Source organism: Mustela putorius, unplaced genomic scaffold, assembly GCF_011764305.1.
Source record: "Mustela putorius furo isolate JIRA1106 unplaced genomic scaffold, ASM1176430v1.1 tig00000640_pilon_pilon_pilon, whole genome shotgun sequence".
In the NCBI taxonomy this organism is placed as follows: Eukaryota; Metazoa; Chordata; class Mammalia; order Carnivora; family Mustelidae; genus Mustela; species Mustela putorius.
In genome coordinates, this window is record NW_025421432.1 from 10,779,639 (window position 1) to 10,804,858 (window position 25,220).

General features: G+C 34.8%; 2 protein-coding genes across 4 annotated transcripts in view; one reads left to right on the forward strand and one right to left on the reverse strand.

The window, feature by feature from the left end:
- PLEKHG7 (pleckstrin homology and RhoGEF domain containing G7) overlaps positions 1-3,552 on the forward strand; it is a 62,264-nt gene extending 58,712 nt beyond the window's left edge. The window contains 2 exon segments of the mRNA XM_045082989.1: positions 2,340-2,437; positions 3,454-3,552. Of these exon segments, the coding sequence (XP_044938924.1) occupies positions 2,340-2,437; positions 3,454-3,552 (197 nt within the window).
- A 3,083-nt stretch (positions 3,553-6,635) lies between these two features.
- EEA1 (early endosome antigen 1) overlaps positions 6,636-25,220 on the reverse strand; it is a 120,294-nt gene continuing 101,709 nt past the window's right edge. For all 3 annotated transcript variants that reach the window (XM_045082984.1, XM_045082983.1, XM_045082985.1), the window contains 8 exons: positions 22,287-22,469; positions 16,310-16,495; positions 14,927-15,058; positions 13,496-13,681; positions 12,290-12,528; positions 11,903-12,023; positions 10,995-11,093; positions 6,636-10,279 (listed from right to left, as the gene is read on the reverse strand). In XM_045082984.1, coding sequence (XP_044938919.1) covers positions 10,157-10,279; positions 10,995-11,093; positions 11,903-12,023; positions 12,290-12,528; positions 13,496-13,681; positions 14,927-15,058; positions 16,310-16,495; positions 22,287-22,469 — 1,269 coding nt within the window. In that variant the 3' untranslated portion in view covers positions 6,636-10,156. The remainder of the gene's footprint in view (positions 10,280-10,994; positions 11,094-11,902; positions 12,024-12,289; positions 12,529-13,495; positions 13,682-14,926; positions 15,059-16,309; positions 16,496-22,286; positions 22,470-25,220) is intronic.

A 25,220-nucleotide genomic window follows, 5' to 3' on the forward strand; every position in this document is an offset into this window, starting at 1 on the left:
AGAGCAGTGTAGACAGGCAGAGACTCATATGTGAGGCTTGGATGCACTTTTGTTTGCTTAGTTTACTTTTTCATGGGGAGAGAAACGTCATTAGCAGAGGCTATCCTAGGGCAGGATTTTTTTTTCTCTCACTACAGTGGCCATAGTTAGATGATAAATGGACTTGAGGGGAGGAAGCCAGAACCACAGCAGAAGAGCAGAAGCAGCTGGGGCTGCGGGCTCGGGTTAGCGATGGCCCCGTCACCTTTAAGAACGCGACTTCCTGGGAGATCTCACGTCACTGGATCACCTTGGGAAATACATGCCTTTTCTCCTCTAGTCTTTTTTTTTTTTTAAATAAAAACTATTTTTTTAAAGCTATACAGCCACCATTTTTTGTTATTTTCTGATTTGTTACTACCAACTTGTTTTATATACACATTTTTTTTTCCCCTCATTCTCCTCATCTAATTGTTTTGATTGGTGAGGTTAACAGTGCATGAACCAAAATAGCTATAGAGTGGGAAAGAATAAAGGGTGAAAAAAGAAGAGATAGTGCTTTGGAGTGATTGACAACCCTGTTTCAAATCCTGGATGAATCATTTACAAGCTGGGTGACCTTGGAAAAATGAAATCTGTTTCCTCATTCCTAAGAACGAACTAGAGGACTTAGTCGGTTGCTGTGTGGTTTAAATGATAACCTCCCCCCCCGCCAAAAAAAAAGGAAAAAACAGCACAGTGCCCAGTACAAAGTAAGGGCTTAATAAATGGTGTCAGTTATTATAATTCTTGTATTAGAATGTCAGGCAAGAAAAAGGGCAATTCTTGACCATATTATTTTCTCTCCTCGTTTTATTTTACACGCCTAGCTTGACCAGTTCTTTTTGCTTATGAAGTCCCTTGTACCCATATTACAAATCAAACAGATGAGGGATGCCTTGAAGAATTGAGAACTACAGTTGCAGTTTTTGAGGAAAATGAATTCCAAAATCCAGCCAAGAACAACAACCTAGTCTGTAAAGCCTGACTTGCTACAGGGAATTTATAAGGAAAAAAATCAGGGAGTAAAACAAACCCATGAGGTTTTTTCCAGAAAGTCATTTTAATAGTCCTTTCATCGCAGAAAGCTGGACAGAATTTCATGACCTTAACAGACGCCATTGTGGCAGAATTTAGGCATTAGGAGGTTTAGACTGCTATGGATATTACCTGTGATGCTACAATGGCTCCTGCAGTTAAGAAAATAAAAGTCTTGTATTCAGTTTGATTCTGAAATGAGGCCCAACCTCGATAAGTCTGATTTAAACCCATACATTTAATCAAATACAAATAATGACAGCAGACAAGCAGCATAAGGATCAGCCAGGAATAAGAGTCTGTGCCTCCTCCTCCACCCTTAGGTTCTACCTGATGTGACCAGAAGCCGAGCCTGGTTTGGCTCTGTTTGTTCCTAGATATGATTAACTATACAGGCTGCAGAATTTTACTCCCTGTGTGGTATTAATAATTCAAGGGAGAAGCTTTCCATTTAAAAGCTCCTGCTACATTTAGAAAGGGGGGGGGTGCCTGGGTGGCTCAGTCCGTTAAGCTTCTGGCTTCAGCTCAGGTCATGATCCTAGGGTCCTGGGATGGAGCCCCGCATCTGGCTCCCTGCTCAGTGGGGAGCCTGCTTCTCCCAATCCCTCTGCCTGCTGCTCCCCTGCTGTGCTCCCTCCAAGAGATAAATAAAATTTTAGGTGGGGGATACTGCTTTCCCAGTATCTCCTGTCTTTTCTTCAAAAGACCAGCTAGGAAATGACAGAACAGACTGCTTTTTTTCAAGTGCAGAAACCTCACCAACACTTCTTTTTGTTTCACATTTCACATGGTTTGGTAGAGGCTGAATTTTGAGTCAATTATTTGGCCTGTTGGGAAGCACTCAGATTCGGTATTTTTGTTACATCTTAATTTGTTTATAACCCTTGTTTTGCTATGATTTCACTTTAAATACAAAAGTAACATTTTAAAAAGGAGCGGTGGAAGTCAGAGAAACAATAGTTATTCTTTTCCATGTTTTATTGTCTATATTTTACATATATACTATCCACCTAACATGCTAAATTTCTTCTACAAGGTGCCCATTTTCCATCAGGTAAGCCATAATTGCATTTCATCAAGTCCCACCAGTCTTTAAGTAAGGAAGAAAGGGTTTTCATATTTAAGTGGGCTCTATTTGGACATAGCAGTGAAGTCTTGGTCTTGGAATCGACTTTTTGTTGTTGTTGTTTTTGGTAATCTACATAAACCTCTCACATTCATTAAAACAAACAAATACTCTAGGTTCTTGTACTGAGAATTTCGTCTTTGTAATCTCTTTCCAGCATTCCGGCCGAGAAATGCTTTCCTTGTACAACATGAAAACAGGTATGGACAGTGTATAGCACCATTCTTATTACAAGCCCAAATGGAAAACATCAGAGTATCTATTCGATTTTATAGGGTAGATTCTTCAGACTTGATATAAGGGGGGGGGGGGAATCTCACTCCAACCCTCTTAAGTAATGGGAAATGGGAAATTTTGTATATTTCCTTTACCAGCTCTGAGAGGCGGAAGTTAAGAGGGGAAGGATGTGGACATAAAGTCCGTCTCATGCTGAGAAATCTCAGGAGTTGTCCATTTCCTTACACTCTCACAGTTGACACAGCCCCCTTCGTTTTCTCCTGGACCAGAAGCTCAAGGGCTGCCTCTAAGTTCTGCAGCTTATAAAACACAATGGGTGAAAGAACTGCTTTCGGATTGCATGATGGACTTTTAAGGTATTCCAATCAATTTTCAAAGTCCTGAAATGCAAGTGATGTGATGTCAGCTTAAATGAGGGGCTACTGCAATAATGAACCACCTCTGGAAATATGCCAGTTTAAAAAAGAAAGGAAAATACGCCAGTGTTGATACATCTATAGAGGGGGAAAGTGGTTGCCTGACTCTGGTTTCTCTATCTTAGCAGTTTCCATTTTTGTCTCTCTCCAGGAAGGTTTTTATCATAGCAGCAACAAAGCCTGACAATTAATGCAGTATTTGCATTATTCTTAATAACTCAACTTCCTGGGTCACCTCCTCAGTCTGTTTGCCAAAGTACGCCACTATTTCCATACAAAATGGAAATTCAAGAAATTGAACTTTCAAACTATTTATATTCTCGGTGCTCATTTTTCTAATTAGTTATCATTGACTATTATGGTTCCTTGATTACTCATAACTGTTTTCCCAACTTCTTCTACACCATACTCATTTAATCCATTTGCACCTTCATGCATGATTAGAGCTATTTTATGATATATTGGATTTAAGAAAGAAAATGGGAAATATGCAATGTTTCATTAGTCTTCAGTTTTAAAGAGCAAGTCAATAAATAAAAGGAAAATATTAGTCTAAATATGTGAAAAATTGACAACATTCTCCCTCTGCTCCCCCCCCCCCATATATATTTTAAACAGGAAATGTGGACGGCACAAATAATAGCAGCGGTCTCTTGCTTCACCAAGAATCAGGAAACCAAGAATATATCTTTATTTACATTGCCTGCAGAATCCTGACATTTAGGGACCTAAAACAAGTGGTGCATCTTTTTAGACATTAGGGATTAAGATACTCTTTCAAACTTTTTTTTTTAAGATTTTATTTATTTGACAGACAGAGATCACAAGTAGGCAGAGAGGCAGGCAGAGAGAGAGGAGGAAGCAGGCTCCCTGCCGAGCAGAGAGCCCGATGTGGGACTCGATCCCAGAACCCTGAGATCATGACCTGAGCTGTAGGCAGAGGCTTAATCCACTGAGCCACCCAGGTGTCCCTCATTCAAACTTCTGTAATACTTATTTAGTAATGAGCTAGAAGGAAATATGTATTTTAAAGGAGGTCCAGAATTTGAGAATTTGAGCCAAGAAAATCCTTACTAGGGAGGAATAATGACTGCAACAAATTTGAACTCTGAGGAATTTTTTGGCAGGTACATAGTGTTATCTAGACGACCTTATAATGTCTTGGCAGGACTTGCAAGAGATGTGAGTGAAGGATGGTGCTATTAGAATTTGTAAAGGGATGGAGTGTCAGGAGGAAAGCAATGTCCCCTGCTTGTGCTCAATGTGAGTTCTACTCACTTCGAGTATTTCAATAATGAATACAAATTTCCCACATGGTTTGTAAATCAGTCTTACTGCTTTAGAGTCCTACCTCACATGCAATTCTAACTCAGATATAAACTTTGCTCTTCTAACAGATTGAGCAATAAGTCTATATTTAATAGTTTTTAAATTCTTATTTGCCAACAGTTTGCTTATCTTAGGTATATTTTAAAATAACCTAACTTAGAAGTAGAAAATCCTAAAGACTAAATTTCCTTATTTTAAGAAAAAAAAAAGTATTTGTTTCAGTTTCACTGGTTAACAGTTTTACATAGGAGATTTTCATAGAAATAGTTAAGATTTAATAGAAAGTCTTTCTCTGAACCTCATTTTTGGAAGAATGTGTCATAAAACCACTTTCTGGTTTTGAGTGGTGTGTGCGTGTGTGTGTGTGTGTATGCGCGTGTGCAATGTGTTAGCACAGTACAGTTTATTTGGCAGGAAGGACTTGAAACATCATTGGAATTTTTACAAAGAAAGACAATTTGAATTGTTATATTGTCATGGTAGAATATACTATTAACTGCATTTAAAAAACTAGTTCTTATAGTCAGATTATATCAAAAGGAAATCCACAAATTTCAATTTAGGATTGGTAACTTTTGCAATTTCCAAAATGGAAGTACTAAATCAATCAATCTGGGCTTAAAGGTAAGTGAGACATTAACTGATCTCCTTAAGTTGGAGGATAGGATAGAGAGGATAATGCCTGAAAAAGTCATGTGCACAGTTAATTCTGAGGAAAAACACAGGCAGGACAGACAAGTACAGCATAAAGGCTCTTCTATAAGAACCAAGCACTGTTAGAAAGGAAGGTCACAGTCTCTGTATAATAATCTCAGATATTTATCAAGAACAGGTAGAAATAAGAGGAAAATCTGGAAAACAATAATTACTGTTAATGTCTAAGAATAAATGAGAAAAAAGAAAAAACGAGCAGAGAACAGGGACTAGACTTCAAGTAAGCTCCTAGAGATGGCACCCAGATGGGATTGAAAACAATTATGTCCAGGAGAAGACAATACAGATTTATGTAAGAGAAGACTTAGAAATTTTTGGCCAAAAAATAGTAGATATATTTTTTAGAAAAAAATAACAATCCTCTTGCAGGAATTTTTAGCTATAAACCAAGCCAAGAGGAGGGCAATGGACTGGAACTAGGCAATCTCTCAGGATTCTTTTTTTAAAGTCCCATGAGTCCAGTAAATATTTATATGTATAAAGAACTAATTTTACCCTGAAATCTCATTTGAGGGAGAGAAAGACTAAGTAAATTAGCATCAAGATTTAAAACCAATTAAGAATATGCTATGTACAAAAAAATATTAACAATCCTGTGTCCATCACAGCACTATTTACGGTAGCAAAGAAGTGGAAGAAACCTTAATGTCCATCAGAGGATGAACAGATAAAGAAAATGTAGTCCATACATACAATGGAATACTGTTTCAAACTTAAAAAGAAGGAAATTCTGCAACTTGCAATGATATAGATGAACCTTGGACATTATGCTAAGGGAAATAAGTCAGTCACAGAAAGACAAGTACTGTGTGATTCCACTGACATGAGGTATCGAAAGTAGTCAAATTCACAGAATCGGAGTAGAACGTGGTTTCCAATAGAGGGGGAAATGAGGAGTTACCAATCAATGGTATAAAATTCCAGCTAAATGAGATGAGGAAGCTTTAGAGGTCTGCTGTACTATACACAGAAAAAGCTCTCAAAGAGGGTAGATCTTACGTTAGGCATTCTTACCACAATAGAATTTTTAAAAGAATACACTATATAGGGGTGCCCGGGTGGCTCAGTGGGTTAAAGCCTCTTCCTTTTGGCTCAGGTCATGATCCCAGGGTCCTGGGATCAAGCCCCACATCAGGCTCTCTGCTCCGCGGGGAGCCTGCTTCCTCCTCTCTCTCTGCCTGCCTCTCTGCCTACTTGTGATCTCTGTCAAATAAATAAATAAAATCTTAAAAAAAAAAAAAAAGAATACTCTATATATTTAAACTGAAATTCTATAAATCTCATAAAAGAACATATCTAATATATAATCCAATAAGTCCTTAAGAACATCCATATTAAACTCTTTAAAGGTAAGCACACATTAGAGTAAAATGAAAAAACACTTCGGGAACTTTGGTTCCCAGGAAAAACACAGTAAAAAATGATGGCTTACTGAGCCCTTAGAAAAGACTCTTTAAATGGTCACCTGGGTGCAAACTTAGATAAACAATGAAAAAAGGAATTACTTCAATATTGTTTAACATTTCTTTGTAGCTTATTAATTTTCCACAATAATGAATGGAATGAAAACAGAATGTCCTAAGCAAAATGGCTTTAGTAATTTCTCTTCAAGTTATGAACTTACTACTTTACGTTAAACATCAAAGCTTATCCCGTCTCCATCCAAGCAGAAAGTTCTAACATTCTGTAAATATATACAAAATGGTTATCATTTTGTACTCTTTTTTAAATAGGCAAAATAATTTACAGTCACAGAATACAGGTACTAGAAAGAAAAGGTTTTTTAATATCATCTTTAACAAATTAAAAAAAACAAAAGCAACAATTCAATAAGGATCCTTCCATTGTTCTCTATACAGATTTAAATGCTGTTGTGTAATTTATCAGTTACATTTATAATCAATAACCTTCCACTCACTGAGTTTAGAAATTACAGTATTTACTGAGCTAAACTCTCTCACAAAAATAAGGCACAACTACATGATCACAAGTAGGAAACACAATACAAATAATGAATTAAAAACCTAAATGAGAAAATATTCATGCACAAGTTTCTATAGAAACTATGAATATATGATCCAGTTCAAGGAAGTACACAATGTCATATATATAACTGCATCATGTTACAATAAATTCATTACTTCTACACAGAAAGAACTTAGCAATTTCCAATTCTACTTTATACAATTTTACATAAATTTAGTAAGTTTATGCACAATATTCACATCTGCAACAATAACAAATTGATCATTAAAATTCAGGCAAAGGGCAATTAAGACACCATAATGTGTGGCACATTATAATTACAGAATACCATTCATCAAGCTCATGTCTAGGAATACTAAATTGATGGCACATTTAAATCTTACGGATCAAATCATCCATGGTTTAATAGCCAAAGTGCATTAAAAAAAATTGCTATAGTCAAATAGGTCATGAATATCAAAATATATGATCATAATTTGCTGTCCACTTAAAAGCTAAACATTTTTATGCAAATGCAAAGTTAAAAAAAAGTGGCTTCAAAGTTCTCAAAACTATAAAATAATCTTAAAGCCTTTCTAAGAGAGATGGGAAACTAACAAATTTGGCAGTTACTATTTAACATTACGGTGAGGAAACTATTAAACTAGCTAATTCCACATTAAGAGGTAGTTGAACAAAATGTTATTTGTACACTGCATTGAGGTCTTTGTGTTTGTTTCCCTCTTTTTTCTTCAAAATGAACTAATCCTATACCAGCAGCTGTCTCTTCTTTCTATTAAAGAAAATCTGTAGGTATAGTTTATTGTACACGAACCCAGCAAAACTTGATTTTAATTCACATTTCTGTGCTGGGTTTTGGAATTTACTAACAAGTGATGCCAAAAGACTGCGTTAGAGCCAAAAGCTCAGACATGCGAGTTCTAACTCACTGACAAATAGTACCAGCAAACATCTAAAATGTAGAGCCAATAAGAACTCAAAAGATGACTTTAAATAAAAGAAAAAGAAAATTCTTTGTTTCTAAAACATCTTAAATTAGTGAAAGTTAATAAACAACAACAAAGAAAAGGTTTCATTTCCAAAATTATTAGTAGAGTAGCCTGTAGTAAATTATTCAGGACCTATGAAATGAGATTAGCTAGATGAAAACTAGAAAATGACTCAAACACATACGATTTTATTTGTTGTCCCCACAATTGGGGGGAATATAGAGGTGGGGGGACAAGACAGGGAAAAGGCCTTCAGTGCACCCAATTAGGAGACGAAATGAACAAATACTTAACCTATAATCCTCATGAAGTTTTATGATCTTAAAACAAAAACAAAAACAAAAAATGGTGCTATGAGTATCCGTTTTTCCAAAGCAGAAAGTTCCTAAGTTTCATACTGTTTCTAATGTGTTAGAGTATAGAATTAAGACTATTTGAAAGGATTTATAAGTACATAAAAAGGCTCAAATAATTTTAGCTCAATTTATATTATCCAATTATTATTTTTAATAAAGAGTCACTGTATTTCTTCTTTATATAAGCTGAAGGATATATGTTTATACAAACTGAGGGCCTCACAAACAGGGTCATTAATAGCTACTGACAGCAAGACTTATTTAAATGGCTTTTTAAAAAATAATTAAATAATTATATGACAATCTTTTTAATTCTTAGATGTTACAGGTAAAGCATAAACACAACTTTATTTCAGCATGATATTTGAAAGCAAGTATGTATGGTAAACCATTGCAAATGAAATATTAAGTCCCATCCTTCCCTGATATTATTACCAAATGATTACATTGCACAAACGGATAACTTCGTACTTTTTTTTCTAAAAAGAATAAGTCAATATTAATGACCTCTCTACAGATTTTTTCCAATTTGCCAAATGAGTAAGACCATAATAAATTAAAACTCAATTCCATTGTTCACCATACAAATAAGCTAACTTTTAATTATCCTTAATTAGCCACTCTGCTTCAGTTCTGATTATAACTTTGGGATTCCCACATACATTTGTTTTTGGTGATACTCTTCTCTCCAGCTGTTATTTCGAAGTAATTTCATAGTAATATTTTTGCAAAATTAAAAGATTTGCCAGCTGATATAGAACCCCAAATTCAGAATCATTTTAAATTAAAGTCAAGTTCACAACTTTCAAAACTGTTTCCCTACTAGGTAAGAAGAAAATATAAAGTAGAATATTTAATATCTCCTTATCATTTGTATTCGTTTATGCAGATAAGACCAGAGCGTTATCAGTTACTGGCTTTAAGATGCAAAATTATAAAACAATAGTGAAGCTGAGCTATGCTTAGAAAGGTTAAACCAAATAAAAGGAAAACAAAGATCCATTAAAAAAGCAAACTCAGATTCCCCCAGATGCAGGAGAGACAAGGTATAATATAGGGTATAATGAGGGTATAATATAAAGGCTAATCTCAGAAAACTTTCCTCTTACAAGAAACTGAGAATAGAACCATTATACAATTTCTATTATTCATCCTCCAACTGGGGGGTGAGGGTGAGAGGTTTTCTAGATTCCTAATTGAGAATATGTGAGAGTTTAAAAGTTAGATAGAAAAAGACAAAGAAAAAGAAAAATTAACCCTAATCTTTAAAATACAACCCACCCCAGGATAACCATAAAGTAAGCAAACTGATTTTACAGAGGTTTTCATAAAATCTACCCAAGAGAATTTAATCAATATTGTTAAAACAAAAACCATGTTTAAATTCATGGTTAATACATATTTCAACATAAACTGTACTTGAGTAGTAAATTTATAACATAATAATGCAACTGAGCTATGAACCTATATATAAGAAAAAAAAACGTTTTATAGTTCTGTGCATGACTTCACAATGAGTATTTAATATAATTAATGTGCTATTGTGCAACATATATCACCCATGTACATTTTTGTATCCTAAATTTGGGAGGAAGAAGTAAGCTATGGAACTGTATTCATGTCACTTGTGAACAATGAAATTATATTTAAAAAAATACATTGCTATTTTCTGTCCAAAGTTTATTTACATTTCATTGGCTAATTCTAAACTTGGCATGAAAGCTGTTTCAGGGGTTAAATGGAAAAAAGTAATGAAAGATGAGCCCAAGTCTCACAAAAATAGAAGAGTTTTACTTGATATTGATAACATTCCAAAATATATGAATTCTAATTTGGTCTAATATTGCAACCACTGTCCAAATCAAATAGTAGTCCAAGACCTCTATTAAGTGCATTTATTAAAAATCTAATGTTAGTGTAATACTACTCTGACATTGTGATAACCCATTATCCTTGCAAGTCATTGAAACATGCATCACAGACACGAACAGGCTTCTTGGAAGAAGGAGTTAAGGCATTTTTGGCTGAACACTCAGCACAGAAGATATTTCCACATTGTCTGCAGTGATGCTGTAAATGACAAAAATTAAACAATTTCAAGCATAGAAACTATACCAAAAGCATTATGAGACTACAAGACTACTACAGACTGTACTGTGCAGGTATATTAATTTTCAAGTGATTAGTGTATTATTTAATAATATACCATTTCAGTATGTCAATTTAATCCCTTAGTTAATCTGAATGTTTCCTATTTACCAGATACTATGCTAAACATTTTATATGGCATTTATCATGGAATTCTCAAAAGAACCTTAAGAGGCATCTAAAAAGTGATAATAAAGCATCTCATCCTACCAGGTAAAAACCATTCCTATTTGCCAAGTGTTTTAGGCATAATTTCATCAATAAGAATATAAACCTGAAACATAACATGGTATTATTTAGAAAAAAAGGTTTTTTAATCTCTTCTTTTTCTTTAAAAGAACCCAATGATGACTAAAACATATGAGTTTAATCCTGGCCCACTGGTTCAGAAAATGATTATTCCAGAGAATAATTCAATAGAGAGGCAATGACTAAATTTAAAACTAAAATTGAAACACATATGCTGATCAGAAACTATACTGCATAAAATTTAATGATTCTATATAGCTGTAAAGTTAATCAACAAATAGAAAATGTTTTTAATCCATCAAATGCAAGATTATGCTGATGGTTAAAACATTAATTGATATTGAGAAATAAAATTCAGAACCATAGCAATATGAATAAAATAATTTACCCGTCTCACTGTTACTGAAAAGCCTTTCCCACAGGCCATACAGTTTTGTACTTCGTTGTCTTCAGCCCATTTCCTATTTAATGCTTGTGTGTGTTTGATCTATTAAAAAAAACAAACAAACAAAAACAAGTGCCTGTACATATAACATTCAACATTTTGAAGAATGATGCATAATTTCTAATTTGGTGCCCAACTTTTTTTTTTTTTTTAAAGATTTTATTTATTTTGACAGACAGAAATCACAGGCAGGCAGAGAGAGAGGAAAGGAAGCAGGCTCCCTGCTGAGCAGAGAGCGGGATGCGGGGCTTGATCACCGGACCCTGGGATCATGATCTGAGCCGAAGGCAAAGGCTTTAACCCACTGAGCCACCCAGGTGCCCTTGGTGCCCAACTTTATAAAATTTTGACTTATAGGCACCATGGGATAAAATTTTAAATATCCAAAATACTTTGGTCATTTTCCATTGTCAAAAGTTGTTAAATTCATAAGTCTGAATGACAAAAAAAAAAATAAAGTAAATCAAATTTTAGTCCTCAAAGGCACTGGTAATTTCTAATCCTTAGTGATTTCCCATCCATTCTAACCTTAATGATCAATCCTTTCTGGGCACCAAGCCCATCACTTCTTTATCAAATAGTGACTCAACTATTCCTTGATGTTTCTGAATTTTCCCAGTACTGACAATTCAGGAATGACAAGGCTTTCTCACTAATCCCAGGGTTCTCTCAGACAAATTCTTTATCCCTTTTATTTAATTATCCATAACACAAACAATACTGCTACAAAGAAAGTAACCATTCAAAAGTATTTACTAAATATCGGAGATTTCTTTTAAAGACTGAAAATGTGCTTTCCCTAAGAGTTAATTCTATACTGAAAAACAGCCTCACATTACCAGATGACTTACTTGAAGGGACTGATTTTCTCTGCCCAGCTCCTGCACTGCTGCAGTGGTATTATCCAGCTTTCTTTGCAATTCAAGGACTTTGGTTTGAAGCTTTTCTATTTCACCTTCTCCTTTAAGGCATCTAGAATAGATGGCAAAGAGACTATTAAATTTTTTAATGATAAGGATCCTTCTAGAACATACATAATAAACTACTTCAGTAACTTCAAATATAATACATGAATTTCAACTATCTGATTGCTTTAAGGGTTAGTTTTTAAATGGCTACATAAATACCTACAGGACCCATGCATTTTTCTCAAGACTTGTATTTTTTAAAATGTGGAAAAAGACCATCTTTTCGTCACTTAGAATGGAAATAAACTAATTTGACTAGACATCAATCACCTTTCTAGTAGTGCTCTCCTTTCATCCTGATTATTCTGAACTGTAGCTTCTAACACTGCAATTTCACCCCGTAAGTCGTCCGTCTGTTTCTCGAGCTCACTGACTCTCCGTTGACTGGACTGCCACTCTTTCTTTACAGTGCCTAAGTTTTCATTTAATGCTGTAATCTGCATGGTAAGTTTAGCTTCATTTTCTTCATGCTTCTTCATTCCTATTTCTTTTTCTTTTATTTCAGAATGCTGAAAAAGGAAGAACAGTGAGAAAAAAACCTATTACAAAAGTAATGCAAAATAAATTTAATTAGCTATTGAATTTAAAATATTGGCAACATAAATAATATTACTTCTTCAGGAAAGAAGGCAGGAGAATGTATTTCATTTTACACTAATGAAACTAATTCCAAAAACATCTGTGTAATCTGAAGTGGCTCAAGGCCATTATGCTGAAATGATGGTCAGCAAGCTTCTTATAACACCAGTGAACATAAAGCAGTTTGAGATATTTTCCTTTTCTCACTAGCACAGAGGAAGAACACATAGTTAAGGATAGCAAAGACCCTGGATGCAAAGCTGGCATTATCCATCTCAAATTCCACATACATCTTTTTGTCTACCAACCTGCCAAAAACCGAACAAAACAAAACAAAAACAAAAAACAAAAAAATACAAACCCTTCAGATCACTGTGTGAACTTGAAATTCAAACCTTCAACTAAAACATTCAGCATTCAAGTTATCTGGACTTAATTCAATAGAGGAAAGCCAGATGCTTCCCATTTTGGCATGCACAATTTAGGGAAGGAAAAGTAGACTTTGGTCATCAAAATTCCAAACTGAAGTTTCCGTTCTCCCTTATCAACATTCACTTGGACTAAACAAATGAGCTTAACATCATTAGCAATCCATGCCATTTACCTCAACCTACACAATTGTGGATTTGTTTGTTTTTCTGGCACTGAAAGGTTTTCATTTTTTTGAATTAAGTTTTATTGAATTTTTATTTATATAAACCAAAATGTAATTACAGACTAAAATATTTCCAAATACATGCCAGCTCTTTAAACAAATCAGATCTCTTTTCTCAATCAAAAATTAAAATGCTAGGTAAGAGCATTTAAATCCTAACTTCTAAGTAGAAAAATCCTCTGTTACTGGATTGACTTATAAAATCAATCTCAAAACACACTCCCCACCATAAAATTACTGACCAGTTTAGCTTCCTTCTCAGTAAATTCTTTCTTCAGTTCCTCTTCCTCCTTTTTCACCTGTTCTTTTAGCATTTGCTGGTTTCTCTTCTCCTGCTCAAGGGTTGCCTTCAAGGAATCTACTTTCCCTTGAAGCTCTAATTTCTGCTGAATCAAAAGCTGCTTGGCATCCTTGAGATTTGTTACCTCCTATTGAAAAAGGCCAAAAATAAATCATCCTTTACAGTAAATGTTTCCATATGTAGCGGTTAGACAAGTTATCATAACAATACATACAATATGAGTTTTAACCTCTCCTCTTAGGAGATCCTTAAAGTTCACTATTTTAAACAATTGGTTTAAAAGAGGAAAGATTATTTACTTCCTGCTCAATAACCATTTAGATCCAAGTAATAACTTTACATGCATATTTTAATTCAATTATGGAAAAACTCCTAGCCCCTATTTTCCCTTTCTTCACTTAGTCAGCATTCACTGGTCACTGCTTAGGCATCACACATTGTGTTAGTTTTTAAGAAGACATATAGAGATGAATTATATACATTACCTGCTTTACGGAAGTCACAGTATATAAGAATATAATGATATAAAGAGATAATTAATTAAAAACCAAAATGGTAAGTATATTGGTAGACATAAAAGGTAGTGAGAGCAGTCAAGAGAGAATTTAACCTTTTTCTAAGAAATTTAATAATTTTTTACAAAGCAAATTATAGACAATTGGTTTTTTCAACTGATCCCCTATTATTCTTATGACAGGAAAAATGTTCAGAACAGATTATCAAAAATTTTAGGAAAGAAAAACAATTGAAAAAACACAATCCCATAAAAATCTGAGTTTTAGACTCTGTTTTTTAGCTTACTATCTATAAATATCATTTTCTAAATCAATAGCTCTTCTTTTTTATTTTTTGAAGTAGGCTCCATGCCCAGCATAGAACACAAGGTGGGGCCCAAACCATGACCCTAAGATCAAGACCTAAGCTTGAGTGGGATGCTTAACCAACTGAGCCACCCAGGTGCCCCCCAACTTTTTAAAAAAATTATTTATTTAATTAGACTCTACAACCCAGTATGGAGCCAACAGAGGGCTTGAATTCACAACCCTGAGATCAAGACCTGAGCTGAAATCAAGAGTAGGTCACTTAACCAACTAAGCCACCCAGGTACCCCTAAATCAATAGCTCTCTTGATTATCATCTCAACAAATCTAAACTTTTAGAGTTACTTTGCTTTATTCAAAAAGCTGAAAACATAAGTAACATAGTTTCAATATATGTATATAGACACTATGCAGCACAATAGTGAAAGCATTTGTCAAAATGACGAAACAACACATCTGGCACATAGCAGGTTTCCAATAATATATGTATTTTTTTATTTAAATGACAATAATACAGTACAGAGGGAAGAACAATGATTATTTTAACATACCTTTATGCTTTCTTGCTTGTGGGACTTGAGTTCTTCACTCAATTTCACAATTTCTTTTTCCTGTCTACACTTAATTTCCTCTATCTCTGCCAATTTAGATTTTTCATTTACTAGTTCTTTCTCTTTCAGTGACTGTAGAAAAAGAATTTATTAAAAAGTAATTTTAAAATACTTAACTGAAAATCAATGTAATAAAATAACTACAACTATTTATGACACTGTTTCTGCCCCTTTTTACCTAAGTTAACTTGAGCAAACTACTTACCTTCACTTGCCTCTTTGTCATTATTTATACAATGTGAACAACAGTAAGATCTTTATAAGCATTAAATAGTTAATGTTAATACCATAAAATGAATAGTGTCTGGCCAAAGTAAGAACACTATAAAATTTAGCCAAAACTACCATTCTTTAATGCTGTTATTATTACTATTACCAGAAATATCTTTATTTAAGGCACCTAGGTAGTGATATTACATATTATCTAATTTGATATTTATACTAAATAGCTCTTTTTAATCCTCATTTGATAATAAAGGAACAAAGGTTCAGAGAAGTTAAATAAAAGCCTTTAGCGATACAGTCAAAACTACAACAAAGTCTGACTGTTCCAAAGCCCTTACAACTAAAGGCCTATATGCTATAGTTGTCTCAAAATTTTCTAAACTTGAGGCACAAATCACGAATATCATGTCAGCTCCAAACTCCAACAAAAACATCCGCCAATTTTTTAAATTAAAGAGACTTTGAATTGCACAATTAAGATACCCAATGAACTTCTGGAATTGTAAACTTCAGAATGATATCCTATCAGCTAATAGAAATAATGTGATTTCAACTATGAAGCCAGAAATAAAATGCTTCCTAGAATCCAAATTTCTCTTTCATATGGTACTTTAACTAACTTTTAAATGTATTGGTCATATAACAGATGGCTTTCAACTCTATAATTTAGCACCATTTATGTAAAATATACTCTAACTTCCCTTAGAAAGACCTGGCTCTGAATTCTAAGAATTATAAGCTAAGAATTACTTCTAGACCTTTTTCTCTCTTTCACACACTAGAAAATGTTATATAAGATAGTTGTGGAGCTATAACACCTGTTTTTAAATAACCAGAGGTCTATGGTATGAAAAAGATTTGTAAAACCAAAAAGAGCAAAAAGAAAAATGAGTAGAAATGATAAAGGAGCTATTAAGAGTACTTCATAGCATCAAAAATCCAATTATCACAAGTATTTTATCAGACACCAGAAATCCATCTAAGGAGAGCTGCTGCTGAAGATAAAGGTGATGCCTGTATCAGGTAAGAGATTTGACTAGATAATTTCTAAAGCCGTTGTAACTCTCAGATTCTAGATTTAGTCAGAAAATGAAATACCTTTTCTTTCTGGACATCTTGTAGTGTTTTACACTGCTCCTTCAACTGCTGTTCTTTCTTTGCTGATTCCTGCTCCAATGTAGCCTTGGCAGTTTTAAGTTCTTGAATCAATTTATTTTGGTGTCCAATTTGATTTCTGTTTGAAATCAAGTCCTCCTGTGCTAGAGAAAGCTTCTCTTCTACAGACTTATAAAAACAATTTCCCCAAATTATTATATGTCCTTTTTTGATTTTAGCAAATTTCAACAGAAACAACAGTTAGCATAAGCACAGTAGAAAGCAATATACTATAACAAGATAGCTTGTTATGCCTTTCAGTAACATCAGGTAAAAAAAAAGAAAGAACACTAGACAACTCTCTTAACTCTCCTGCCTATGGAGAACAGTTTAATGTAAAATATTTAATAAAACTGAAGCAATTCCAAAACCTTTAGAAATCGTCTGTAAGTATTACTGGCTAAGTGGTATTAAGGAATATTATACAAGAAGGGATTGTATTAAACACACTCAGAAAAAAAAAATATATATGTATATAAATGTTTATGTGTATTTATATTTATGTGTATGTGTGTATATATAATTAGAAGATATGGGGAGACATGAAAAAAAGCAATTTAAAAGGAGATGTAGTTAAATGCTACATTACATATATATATGTCTTACAGGACCTACGATGTCCCGTGACATGCTGAAATTTTAGTAAACAGAAAGGATTTTTGTCATGAAGTGAAAAAAACCATTTCACATCTGCTAACCTGATCAAGTGAATCAAAAGAATAAACTCTACCAGACATCTGGGGCTCTATTTCTGACAAAGATATTAGCCCAGCCTCTTAACTTTCCATCTACGTGGTAGAAGTAGTGTTGTTGATCAACACTGCCCATAGTTACTGACTGTTCTAAAGTCCAAATATTTTGTGAAGACAAAGCTAGTGAAAAGGGAAAACTTTTTGACCTATTAGGTTTCATTTTGGGATAGATATGGCAACAGGTGGTAGATATGGTAACAGAAAATGGCAGGAATATTGACACTCTCAGTTGCAACTACAAAATAGCAGCAGAGAAGAAAAGTAACTCTAAGATGCTCTCCCACCATCTGGAAGAAGTTCATCTTTCTTATTCTGGAGATACAGTTCCTTTGAACAGGAGGCAGAAGATATAATCTAGCAAAGATCCCTGCGGGCAAGGCTCAGCTATAGTAAGCATTCAATGAAAAAAAAAAATAGATGAAAATTTTTAAAATGAAGACCTTATTTAAGGAGTTCTCAAGCTTCCTGAAAAAGAAAGTTTATTCCTTACAAATAAATCCAGTTCAGAAGTCTTTCTGATATAAATGAAATTTCGATTTCCAATGGCTTCTAGTGAACACTAAAAACTCTCAGGCTCCTTTTTCAAAAATCTTAAAGTCATGAGTCCTTCACTAACCAAGTAGCTAACCATTAATTGAGTGTACTCCTAAGGTAGACAGGGAGGTAAAAGATAGTGCTTAACTTAAAGAATTTCACTCTGTAGCCTGAAAACCAGAACCAGTATGTAAAATGGAAGCTGTATGTGCTAGGAGAGCATTTGCCATGAATCAAATGAACAGAAAAACAATGAACTCTATCTATGTGTTTACAGAAGGCTCCATGGTACATGTGGGAACTGGCATAAGCATCACAAAGGGATTTCAAGTAAAAATAACAAAATCTGACAAAGCCTAGCCCCTACAGTTTATAGCAATTGTCAGTCAACAGAGGTCCTGATCTAACACTAAAGAATACCAAGGCTTGAGGCTCGCTAGAGCCTGTAGTTAACAATCTTTACCCAAAAGAATTCCAAAGTGCCCATGGTATAAATAACATCCAATAAAATTTTAAATGCCCCAAAACCCAGTGACTAAATGTTTAAGATCAAGCTAAAAATTTTCACTATTCTTTTCAGAAGATGCCGAGACATGTTGCTCTGTCTTGTCTCTGAATATTCATCTCTGCCATTCAGTGATAACACTGCCATGCATTTATCTTTCTTGTTGAAGGCCACATTATTTTCATCTGTTCAGCATCTCTTCCCTTAGGGAACTCCCCCTCCCACTGAATAGTTTTGTGGACCTATCATTAAGCCACTTACTCCCACAAATCCCTGAGTAGATCACCTACCAACCTTGACCCTGAATACCACAATCACAGTAGTGTAGCTGAAAGGAATTTCTGCAGTGTTCTGTGGTAGCTACTGTTCTTGTCTGCCCAACAATTTTTCCTTTCTTCTTTCAAAATAAAACTTAAAATTTTATTACTTCTTCTTGATCCCTGATTAAATGACATAAGAATGGTAAAGGCTAAAGGTTTATATTTAACTCTAAACTTATTATCCTAGAATTTTTGCTTCACAAAATTTAAATTAAATTCCACTTCTACCTTCCTTCAACAGTAAAGACTAGCATACAGCATAGCCAATTAATTTGAAATATCGTCAACAAACATCAGTATTTCACAAACAATCCAGCAGATGGGGCTAAAGGCATAGATCAGGCAGCCTGTCTTCCACTCCACTGGTGTCTTGAAGTACACAATCAACCCACAGACGGCAGTCTAGACTCAGGTAGGTGTCAATGTTACAAAGTTCTCAACCTCTCCCTTCTCATTTCTATGCAATAAGATCCTAAAACATTCTTGACGCAGAAAGAAAGAAAGAAAGAAAGAAAGAAAGAAAGAAAGAAAGAGAGAGAGAGAAAGAGAGAGAAAGAGAGAGAGAGAGAGAAAGAGAGAGAGAAAGAGAGAAAGAGAGAAAGAAAGAAAAGCTAATAACCATCTCTTATTCTGGTCCATAAGTATCATTTGAAGTTCTCTAGGAATATTTTTTTTAAACTTCCTACGTAATTCAGATACTTTGGGAAGCATGAATAATAGAATTAAGCAATATTCTATTTTATATTTAAAAATCCTGGTGAAATAATGATAAAAGAGTAAAGGGCTATGAATCAGAAGAACTGAGATTTAATCATGGTTCTGTTACTGGGCAGCTCTAGGACTGTCACAAACCACACCAGACCTCAGTCTCATCTGCAAAACGATGCTTTGGAATAGAGGATCTATCCATGCCTCTTAACAGTTGAGAAACTCCTCAGCAGCCTTATCCCTATGCCTTTCTCTTCTTGTCCAAACATATGAATTTTTCTTTCAACATATAAAATTATTAGTAGCTGATGTAATTTTCAAACATAATAAAAATAGCTGTTAGTTTAAAGAATATTGACCTAAGAGATCTAAGTCCTGTCACCATGTCATGCTTTGGGGTAAATAAGATATCTGCCTGAAAAAAACAAAAACAGAAACAGTGATTTCTATAGGACTTATGCAATCAATCCTTAAGCTTCATCTCCTTGATCAGCTGAACATCCTTCTAATTCATCCACATTCTCTTCCATACTGTTACTGCCCAGGCTACCATCACGTGTACATGGACTCTGCCTAGTGTTCTCTCCACTCTCCACACTCAGCCCTGCTGCTCCACAATGCATTCCTTATCCTCCACCAGTCACTGGCCTAACCTACAGATCCAAGCATAGCTATTCTGTGGTCCCTACTGCCTTTAGGATAAAGTCCAAACTCTTCTACAGACCTTCCCTGACTTTCAATAACGTTACAAAGAAAAAAATACCAATAATATAAAGCTACTTAGAGAGTACAGCAAGTTAAGACTTTCTAAACATCAGATGGTATTTTTTTCTTGTAACAACTCAGCACTAGGAAAATCCTTTGACCCAAGTTTCCTATTTCTTTGTCAAATCATTAATTACCACTGGTTCCTTCAATTCCCTTGTGGCCTATCTGTATTCAGTCCTCTGGTTTCACCCAGTCTCCCTCATTCATCTTTTCTGCTCCATCTTCTTGAATTTTAAGCCCAGTCTAATCAATTAACACCTTGATTAATGGAATTTATGGAGAAAGGGAGATAGCCTCTTAATTAATCTCCCTAGCTAATTTACCCAGAACCAATCCAAGCTGTCTATAAACCTCTTTCAGGTTAAGCTGTCCATTTCTTCATTTTATTCCTTTGCTTGTACTTTGCGTTTCCACCCCCATCCCAAATATAAAGTTCAATCATCCTTGCTAGGCATCTAAGATACTTCATGATTTGATCCCAGTCTTTTTTAACTTAACCTCCAAACCCACAACAGCATGCTAGCCTCCTGGCTCTGCTCATCTCCACTGCAGCACCTTTTCTCAAATGTGCCAGAGTTAAATAACCTTTCTTAGGACTCTCTATATATTCAAATATAACCTTGAGAACCTGTTCAAATTTTACCTCCTTCTTAAAGCCTTCCCTATAACAGCTTATGGTAACATATAGACATACTATATTTATACATATTATATATAAATATCCTGTGATTATCAACAATTTTTCAATAATGTACTTTAAATTAAACAAAAAAACCAAACAGGACTTAGATCTCTTAGGTCAATATTCTTTAAACTAACAGTTATTTTTATTATGTTTGTATTTCACCATGACAAAAAGAGAAAGAAAGAGAGACAACTAGCTGGACCATCTGGGAGATGTTCCATTTACCTTAGAGAACTCATACCTTAATGCTACATAAAAATTATCCTTTTCCCACATCCTTCATTTTAATAAACATGATACTTTAATCAAATAGTACTGTCAAGAACAAGGTTTCCATATATGTTTAGGTTATTAAGTTTACTTTGAGCTAAAATCTCCTAATTTTAATCATTAGACATTCTGGTAGTCTTGGGAAGTTGACCAATATATAAAGCTAAAGTCGATACTGCCTGACAACCAACAGTAAAATTGCTTACATTTTCAAAAATCCTTAGATTTTACTAATGAAGTCCTTTTTATTTTTTTATATTTTTAAAATTAAATTATTTAACATCTAATACCACTATTGGTACATCCTTAGATTTTTCTAATAGAGTCCTTTTTATTTATTTTTTTATTTTTTAAATTAAATTAATTAACATATAATATAATATTGGTTTCAGAGGTACAGGTCTGTGATTTATCAGTCTTATATGATACCTAGTGCTCATTAAATCACATGCCCTTCTTGATGTCCATCATCCAGTTACCCCATCCCTCCAACCTCCTCCCCTTTAGCAATCCTCGGTTTGTTTCCTATGATTAAGTCTCTTATGGTGTGTCTCCCACTCTGGTTTCATCTTATTTTATTTTTTCCTCTCTTCCCCTATGACTGTTTTGTTTCTTCAATTCCATATATCAGTGAGATCATATGGTAACTGGCTCTCCCTGTTTGGCTTATTTCACTTAGCATAATACCCTCTAGTTCCATCCACGGTGTTGTAAATGTCAAGATTTCATTTTCTGATGGCTGAGTGGTATTCCATTGTATACATATACCACATCTTCTTTATCCATTCAGCTGTTGATGGACATTTGGGCTCTTTCCATAGTTCAATTATTGTGGACACTGCTGTTATACACACTGGCGTGCAGGTGCCCCTTCAAATCACATTTGTATCTTTGGGGTAAATACTCAGTAGTGCAATTGCTGGGTCATGGGGTAGCTCTATTTTCAACATTTTGAGGAACCTCCATACTGTTTTCCAGAGTGGCTGCACCACTTGCATTCCCACCAACGGTGTAAGAGGGTTCCCCTTTCTGTACATCCTCACCGCCCATCAAACAGCAGTCCTTCTTAAAAATTACCTTTTTACATAAAGACAGCGAAGTCTTTAGATAAGCCTAAAATATAGCAGTTACCATACTTCCAAATTATTTTACTGTTACAGATGTTATTTTTAAATTGCCTATATTTACATATATATGTTGTAATAACATAAAACAATTTAATTTTTAAAAAGCATGTAACTCCAAAAATAATAATTTAATAGAAAACAATCATGATATTCCATAAATACTAACATTCCCTTGCCATCTGGACTCAAACAGTCATATAATGAATGTCTATAAACAACCTACTCCATTTTTGTAATATATTTTACTATACCTTAAGATCTTGCCTGGTGGCAAGAAGCTCAGATTCCTTCCCATAGAAGTCAGACTGAAGCTGTTTTAGATTTTCCTGACTTTTTTCATAGGTATTTTGTAACACTGACATTTTCTCTTTCTCTGCTGCAAGTTCCCGGGCTGCTTGTGTTGACTGCTGTTGTAGTTTACTCTCAAGTTCTGTCTGAAACATACAATAGTCATTTAGAACAGTTGCATATAGAAAACCAGTTACAAATATAAAATGAAATCTACACAACTAAGAAGATTCCCGAGTACAAGTTTCGTAGTATTTATGCCTGAAAATTCTTCTTTAATAAAGAGTAACTCACTTACCTTATAGTTACAAACTTAAAGATGTACAAAATACAAAATCCAGCAAGTCCCAATTTAAAAACAAAAAACAAAAAAGCATTAAATACAGAAAAAAAGCATTTCACTGGGAAGTATCGATATCTCAGGAGACTGAGTAACAGCCACATTCTGACAGAAGATGCAGTGTTAGATGCTTTAGAAGACATAATTTTAAGGTTGAACTAATGGAAATTTCCATGTGAAAGAAGTAAAAAAGTCCTTATTGTATTAAAGTACATCATATCTACTCCTTGAAATTCCAGAATAACTTGGGAAATTTCTACAGGTCATCTTTATTAACAGCAAGGCAGAAAAGGGAAATCTTGCAAAGGTCTGACTCCTCCAAACTCTAAACTTGTCTTTAGTCTTTAAGAAGACTCAGGAGATAAGTACAAATTATGACATAGTATGAAAATAAGCACTTGGCTTTTAAAGTAAATACACAACTTCAATGCAACTTCTGTTGAAATGCCCAATGAACCCTTGCTCCACAACCCAACATTCATGTCCTAGTGTACCTCTTACTTAACCTCCCAGCAGTACTTGAAATAGCTGATATGTTCCCTCCTAGAAACATTTTTCAACCTGGTTTCCAGGGCACCTTGTATATTAGGCTCTCCACCTATCTCATTGATCATTCCTTCTTTAAATCTTTTACTAGCTCCTCTTCTTTTGTTTGATCTCTAAATATTCTAGGACCCCAGGATTCTGTCCTGTCCTCCTTTTATTCTATAAACAGTCTCTTTCTAGAAGATCTCAACTACACTCATGGCTTTAAATATCGTTTATTTACAGTTGACTCCTGAACTATGTCTCTAGCCCCAACCTCTCTGCCTGAACTCAGGGCTCATTATCATCAAGTACTTCCCTGATGTCTCTACTTCAATGACTGACAGACATCTATCTCAAGTAGAACTCTGGATTCCTGACACTGCTCATCAAAAAGCTGCTACTTTCCCCCCATAAATATGATCATCTACCCACCTGCACAAGCCACAAACATAGAATTATTCTTGATTCCTCTTTCCATTGTCTCTCATCATCTAACCTATCAGCAAGTCCCGATGACTCAGCTTCCAAAATATATTCCCAACCATCCACTCCTAAAACTTTAGTTCATACTATCACCATGTACTGCCTGGACTACTGCCAACAATTTTTCATTGCCTTCTCTGCTTGCTCCTTTATCTCCCCATAATCAGACTGCAGTCTGAATTTGAGCAGTCTCTGCTCAAAATTCCCCAACTGATTCTAACTATCCTTAGAACAAAGTATATCATTCTCTACTGTCTTATAATCTATATATTTGCATGTATATGCTTTGGCCCCTGTCTACTTCTCTGAGCTCATTTCACATTCTTCTTCTTCTCTCCCACTATACTTAATCTATGTTGGTCTTCTGTTTTTGGAAAATACTAAGCTAGCTCTCTAGTTTAAGGTCTTCATACTAGTTGTCTCCCTGGAACTTTGTACAAATAGCTCTTGACTTTCATGTATCAACTCAAATCTCTTCAGAGAGGTTTCTTTGATCACCCAGCCTTTAGTAGGACTCTGTGCTATCACTGGCTTTCACATCACCCTGTCTAATTTCTTCCCCAAGAAAGTGTAAGCTCCATGAGAACAGGTTCCTTGTCTTTTCGTGGCTTATACCTCCAACACCTAAAATTGTGCCACAGCATAAAACAGGTGTCTTGTAATACTTCTTAAATGAATGAATGACAAACAGATTGGAAGTGGAAAAGCCTGCGATGACTATTAATAAGCCATTGTAATAGCCTGTATAGGAGAACAAAATAGCCTGGACTAAGACCGTGGCCCTAGGAAATGAGAAAAGGGGATGCATTCAAGAGAGCGAGGAGGCAGACTGACAGGAGGTCGTGTTAATACCTATGGAGGAAATGGGGTTTGACCTCCCTATATGTTATCTCATTAACATCCCATGTCACCTCCTTTTCATTTCCTCTAGTTTAGATTCTTCATGATGAAGAATTCCTGAACATCTTTTTTCACCTTGAAGACTATACTGGTCTTACATATTTTCTTTTATAGAATACTACTTCTTTGCTTTAACATTTTCCCCCCAAAATCTAGTTTTCTTTCTCTTTAACATCTCCATGGCTCTCAACTAAGCCCTCTGCAAAGTCTCAGTAATGACCATAAAGGCCTTTGGGCTCATATTTGGGCCTTCATTATCTTTACTCTGACAGACTGATTGATTCATTCATTTATAACAATTATTGGCTGGCTTATTTATCAAAAGATCAATGGAACAGAATAGAAAGCCCAGAAATAGACCCTCAACTCTATGGTCAACTAATCTTCAACAAAGCAGGAAAGAATGTCCAATGGAAAAAAGATAGCCTCTTCAACAAATGGTGCTGGGAAAATTGGACAGCCACATGCAGAAAAATGAAATTGGACCATTTCCTTACACCACACACGAAAATAGACTCAAAATGGATGAAGGACCTCAATGTGAGAAAGGAATCCATCAAAATCCTTGAGGAGAACACAGGCAGCAACCTCTTTGACCTCAGCCGCAGCAACATCTTCCTAGGAACATCGCCAAAGGCAAGGGAAG